General features: G+C 47.4%; 1 protein-coding gene across 4 annotated transcripts in view; it reads left to right on the forward strand.

The window, feature by feature from the left end:
- Positions 1-1419: 1419 nt before the first annotated feature.
- UBE2D4 (ubiquitin conjugating enzyme E2 D4) overlaps positions 1420-6156 on the forward strand; it is a 36139-nt gene continuing 31402 nt past the window's right edge. The window contains exon 1 of one of the 4 annotated variants that reach the window (XM_069087567.1): positions 1420-2205. In XM_069087567.1, the coding sequence (XP_068943668.1) occupies positions 2182-2205 (24 nt within the window). In that variant the 5' untranslated portion in view covers positions 1420-2181. The remainder of the gene's footprint in view (positions 2206-6156) is intronic. The other 3 variants (XM_069087565.1, XM_069087568.1, XM_069087566.1) reach the window with 3 other exon arrangements.

Here is a 6156-nt window from a genome sequence, read left to right on the forward strand (position 1 = left end):
TAGAGAGACTCTGCTCTGCTTGTAACTTTTGAAGTAATGGGCCTTCAGTACCAGTCCACTTTGAACACTATTATTTCTGTCAGTACTGTGCTGGCCCTTCTCTTTACCCCAGTCCAATCCTTTAGTATTTCTCCTTTAGCTGCCCTCTACTTTGATCAACAGACATTTATTCAAACAGCAAGCTTTTATTGACATTTACAGTGTGCAATGTATTATGTTAAACACTGGGTTCTGTCCTAGGTTTTAGAGAGGGAGGAGAATATAGGGTATAATCCAAAGTTTTAATCTCTATTTAGTCTCTTCCCAAATCTCTGTTTCTTTGAACAGTTTATTCCCCATACCTGGAATGGCCTCCTTCCAAAAAGATAGGATGTAGAACAGCAAGTTCTGGGAATATCGAGTAGACCCCTGTGGTTGAAATGTAGGTAAATGAAGGGGAATTCCCAACTTGGGGATCCTCCCCTTTCACCTTCCTTCCATGTGTTGTCTTTCCCCACTAGAATGTAAGCTCCTTGAGGGCAGGGTCTGCCTTTTTGTTTGCATTTCTATCCCCAGTGCTTAGCACAGTTCTTGGAACCTAGTAATTTCAAACCCCTCATCTGACAGATGAGGAAATTGAGGCATAGGCAGGTTAAGCGATTTACCTGGGATCACTCAGCTAAGTATTTGAGGCAAGATTTAGTGTAAGTCTTCCTGGCAAGTCCCCTACTCCACCCACTCAAAAGTGAGGAAGGAAAGGGCATTTTGGGGCAGAGGGACACCCTGTCTGGAGACCTGCTCCTTTGAATTCCATAGCCCTTCCTGGGCCCTGGAGAAGTAGCAGAAACACTTAGACCTTAGACATGACTTCATCCAGCGTCTCTCTTCTAGCCCCATATCTGCAGATCCCACACTGACCAGCCAGCCCCAGCTTCCTTATCCTATTTATACACCTTCCCAGTCTACTTTCACCACCTTTCCCTCTTCTTTTATCCCAGTCTACCCCTCCACCTCGATTCCATTCTCTCCAGTGTTCTCTTTCTCCTCCAGCATCCTCATCTCCCTTTTCTTCAGTTCATAATTTAAAGCCTTTCACAAACTGGGTCCTTTCTACTTTTCCCATCTTCTTGTACTTTACTCCTCTGGGGTGGGGTACAGTACAGTTGACACTGGCCTTCTCCTTCACTCTAACTAAGCCCTTTTCAATGCCCTCTCCCCCTCCTGCCTTCCATTAACACTCAGCTCAAATCCCACTTTCTACAATCCTTTCCCTGTCCCCCCTACTACTAGTGCCTCTCCCCCTGAGACTACTACCTTTCATTTAATAATAACTAGCATTTAAATGCCACTTAAAGGTTTACAGTGCTTTACAGTCTCTCATTTTATTTTCACAACAATGGATGACAGGTTCTATTATCATTTCCATTTTTATAGGAGAGGATATAGAAGCATTCAGAGGTTAAGTGACTTATCTAGGGTCACCTGGTCACCTAGCTAGTTAGGTGTCTGAAAGTAGTATTGGAACCCAGATCTTATTGACTTCAATTCATTTGAGCCCTACATCTCTCTTACAGAAATGGCTGTCTCGGTCTCCCTCATTAGACTTTGAGCTCTGAGAACGCTGGGACTGTTTTTGTCTTTCTTCTTTGCATCCCCAGAGCTTAGCACCCCAGGCACACACACAGCAGGCGCTTAATAACTGTCTTTTGAAGGATTGACTGGAATGGATTCTCTACTTGGAGAAGAAGTTAAACAAACAGACAGCGGTCCGTCCTGGACACGGGACAGCCACAGTCTCCCTCAGGATTCGGAGCTGGAAGGGCTCCCAGAGGTCATCTCAACCAGTCCAGCTCCTCACTTATCAGATGAGGAAACCGAGGCTCTGGGAAGCGATCTGCCCAAGTGTACGATGAGTCTTTAGCAGAGAGAGCCCTGGCTACCAAGGGAGGGGAAGGAGAGCACTAGCCCAGGGTCTTCCTCCTCCAGAGAGATCACTTTGTAAAAAGGATCTTCCTCCCTGAGCCCGAGTTAAAGAACTACAACTCCCACAGTGCCCCGCGGAGGGCCCCGCGCTGCGCACGCGCGACAAGCCCAGCTCCTCCCCTTGCAGAAAGCTGCGAGGCGGCCGAGCCTAGCTGTGCTGCCTCCCGTGGCCGTCCCCCGGCCCCGGGGCTGAGTCGTGGTCCCGCAGCGGGTCGTAGGATGGCGCTGAAGCGGATCCAGAAGGTAAGCCTCCCGCCTCCCCTAGTCCTTGGCGTGAGTCCGGGGACGGAGGAGCCGCGGGCGTCGGCTCCACCGCTACTCAGGGAGCCGCGGCAGGAGGCGGCGCCGCGCGCAGGCGCGGGAAAACTTGTGGCACCTGCCAGAGCGTGAGGCGGCGCCTCGTGCGCTCGCTGCCTTACAAGGGAACAGCACGGGGCGGGGGCGGGGCCGGGGCCGCGCTGAGGCGCGGGGTCACGGGGCCGGGTGGGGGCAGGGCCTGGGCGGAGCTAGCGGCGCCGCTGGCCAACCACGTGCTCCTTTGTGTGTTTCCCTTTCTCCTGGCAGGCTGCGGGCGTGGAGGGGGCGTGTCCATCCTCACTTTCCTCCTGTTCTTGCTCCGCCCCCACTGCCCCCTAAGAGCCAAGGAAAACAAGCTGTCGTCCACTCTGCGGCTCCCCGTCCCAGTGCCAGGCACACAGCAGGCGCTTAATTAATAATGCCTGTAAACCTCCCCCCCCTTCCTTTATGGTCAACAGGATCATAGATCTGGAGCTGGAAAGGACCTTACTGAGCACCCGAATAATTAGATTAAACCCGTTCAGCCCATCTTAACGATGAAGAAACTGAGCGTAGGTTTAGAGCTGGGAAGGGCCTTAGCCCCTAATTCAGATATACTCAGGTGGGGAAACTTGAGGCTGAGAAGTTGAGTGACTTACCCAAAGTCACTCAGCCAGAGAGTAGAGGGCCCGGGATTCCCGGGATTCTCGTTCTTTCCATTGAAGCAGATCGCCTTCCCCTACATGATGGGAGCATAGATGTAGAGCCAGGAAGGAAGGACCTTGGAGGTTATCTGGTCCAATTCCAGCGTCCATCAGAGGGGGAAACTGAGGCTCAGAGCCCAGGGCGAGCTTCCAGCTGTTTGCAACTTCGTCTTGGATAGACCTAAGCCACAGTCTTCTTTCCTGGAATCTGCTGGGCTTTCCACCACCCACTCTGCCTGAAAAGTTATTTAGACTGAATTTCTGCCCTTTGAATTCTTTTTCCCCCACATGCTCACAACTTGCTTTCGCTTCCTTAGTGGCTAAAGTTTCCCCCTTCTCCCAACTGTAGCTGTAACAGCCCCTGGAAAATAGTCAATCATCTTCTAGGACCATTGGTAGCACTTAGAGCTGGTCTGAGATGACTTCCCATTTCCAGTGTCTATCCTGTGTGTATATTTAGTTGTTTTCTGCTGTCTCCCCATTAGAGTGTGAGCTACTTTTTGTTTCTCTTTAATGCATAATGTGCTGAGGTACATTATTAAAGTACTTACCAAATAAATGTTTGTTGACTGACTGACTAGGCAGATTATCTAAAAGGTCATTTAATCCTGTCTCTTCCTCAACTCCCTGCCATTACTTGGTATGTAGACTGATCTAAGCTATTAAAACTTAAAACCATACTAAGACTTTTGGGACTACAATATTCTGTATTTACATTTCTGGGTTCCAGTTGTTCCCCCCTCCCCAAAAACCTGGCATGCTGTGGGCACTTAATAAATGCTTGGTGAATTAAATACTTCATGTTCATAATTCTGATGAAGAAAATAAGGGCCAAGAAATGAAAAATGACTTGTCCAGGTCCTGCAGTTGGCAGATTTCAGTTCCAGGGCCATTTTCTAGGATGCATTCTGCTTGACCCCGTATGCTGCTTGTGATTGCTGCAGTACTGAGTGTTGGCCTGACCCAGAATGGCTGCCACTTCTTGATCTGGTCCAGAACTGTGATTTTATTGGTTTGTAGGAGACTTCCTGTGAGGAAATGTCTTTAACTAATGCAGACAAGTAAGTCACTGTTCTTCAACTTACTGTCTTGGAGATCTCAGAAGCCACTCACTCCCTATAAAGTGAAGGACCTTGCCCCAGGCTCTTTTGCTGTTTCTGTCTCACTCTGTCTCTGTCTCTCTCTCTCTCTCTCTCTCACACACACACACACACACACACACACATACACACAGAGTTTCAAAGGCAGGACTTTGAGGCAAGCCCTTTCTTCATGACACCTTGCTGCCTTTCTTCTTCTCCTTCACCGTTAGATTAAGACTTTTTGGTACCCATTAGTTTGATCTCTGCCATACTGAGTACAGTGGAGACTATCTGCACCTTGGGGTTAGGATCATAGAATTACTTAGGGCTTTGGAAGGGACCCTGAGAGGTCTTCTAGTAGAACCCTCTTGTTTTACAAATGGGCAAACTGAGTCCCAGAGAGGTTAAGTAGCTTGACCAGGGCCACAACCCTCCAGTCCTTTTCTTCGTGGGTTCTCCTTACTGATTTCTCATAGAAGATATCTTTGTGTTTTCCTCCTTGTTACCAAATTCCATTTGGGTTTCGTTACCGTTGACTTCCTGTGCCATTTCTCATAGTTTCTTTGGAATGCTTTTGACAGATACCTTTTGACTGTACCCATTTTACCCATACGTTTCAAATCATTTTGTGCCATTATTTCGTCCCTAAGGCCCACTTATTAAGCTAACCTGGATGAGTTTGTCTGATTTCCATCTCAGACTGGGCATATAATCCAGCTTTTTCCTGGGTTACCTCTGTTTTCATGGTGATCTACCCTATTAGGTGTTCTAGTGTGTTCCATCAGTATGCTGGCTCTGCTTCGTCCCCAGATATCCACATTTCTGTATGTGTGTGTTCATACACTTAAATGCATAGCTATATGTTTGCTTACTGATGTCCTTGTGCCACCTCACAGTTGTGAATGTCAGGTCTTTGAGTTTTTTGGTTGTACTAAGGAGGTCACTGAGGCCAACCCTCTTATCTTACAGATGAAGGAACCGAGGTCAATTGATTTGCACAAAGTCACACAGAAATAACAGAGGCAAGATTTCTGTGCAGGTTCTTTGACTCCAAACCTGGTATTCTTTCTCCTGTTCCAGGCATGTGTGTTCAAGTACATACATGTGTACCTCTATGTAGGGTTTGTGTGTGTGTGTGTGTGAGAGGGTATATACCAAACATTTATAGATTGGTCCCAATTCTGTAGCATGCAAGTGTTTTATTATATACTATGCTCATGCCATAATTATTCATAGTAACTTTTCTCAGAGTAACTTGTATAATAATACAAAGACTTACAATTGCTTTACTAAGTCACATTCCCTCCTCACAACACACTTTGCAATCTTTTTTTTTTTTTGCTTTTTTTGGAGGGGGGAAGGCAGGGCAGTTGGGTTTAAGTGACTTTCCCAAGGTCACACAGTTAGTAAGTGTTAAGTGTCTGAGGCCGTATTTGAACTCAGGTCCTCCTGACTCCAGGGCTGGTGCTCTATTCATTGAGCCTCTTAGCCTTCCCCTGTAATTGCAGTCTTGACTCTTTTATAAACACAAGCCCCTGGACATGAGAGAGAGAGAGAGAGAGAGAGAGAGAGAGAGAGAGTGTGTGTGTGTGTGTGTGTGTGTGTGTGTGTGTATTCCCACAAGAGACTTGTTTACTTAGATTGACATCAGGGTGGGGCACATCAATAGAATCAGGCCTAGGTTGCCACCATGCCGAGTAAGCAAATCACAGAACTTGAGAGTTGGAAGGGAGATCAGTGGCCCAATAATTCAACCCCTACTTGAAAGGAAACCCATTGCAAGTGGTCATCTGGTTACTGCCTGAAGACTTCACTCCCAGGATGGGGAAACCACCCTCCTGCCTCTACAGGCAGCCTCCTGCCCTACTGGATAGCTCTCATGGTTAGGGAGCCTACTCTAACTCCAGCTCTGGGGACTGAAATCTGGCCTTTTTGCATCTTCTACCCTCAGTTGAAGGATCTGTCCTCTTGGGCCAAACAGAACAAGTCTCATCCTTCCTGTATAGGACAGCTTTTCAAACACTTGAAGATAAGCAGATGGGCAGATATAGAGACAGGCAGACATGGATACATAGATTGTATACATGCATCCATACATGCATGATAGATATTAGATAGATAGATAGATAGAT

This window comes from Petaurus breviceps, unplaced genomic scaffold (assembly GCF_028583685.1).
Source record: "Petaurus breviceps papuanus isolate PSGF00001 unplaced genomic scaffold, PetGlider_PUasm1.0 182, whole genome shotgun sequence".
In the NCBI taxonomy this organism is placed as follows: Eukaryota; Metazoa; Chordata; class Mammalia; order Diprotodontia; family Petauridae; genus Petaurus; species Petaurus breviceps.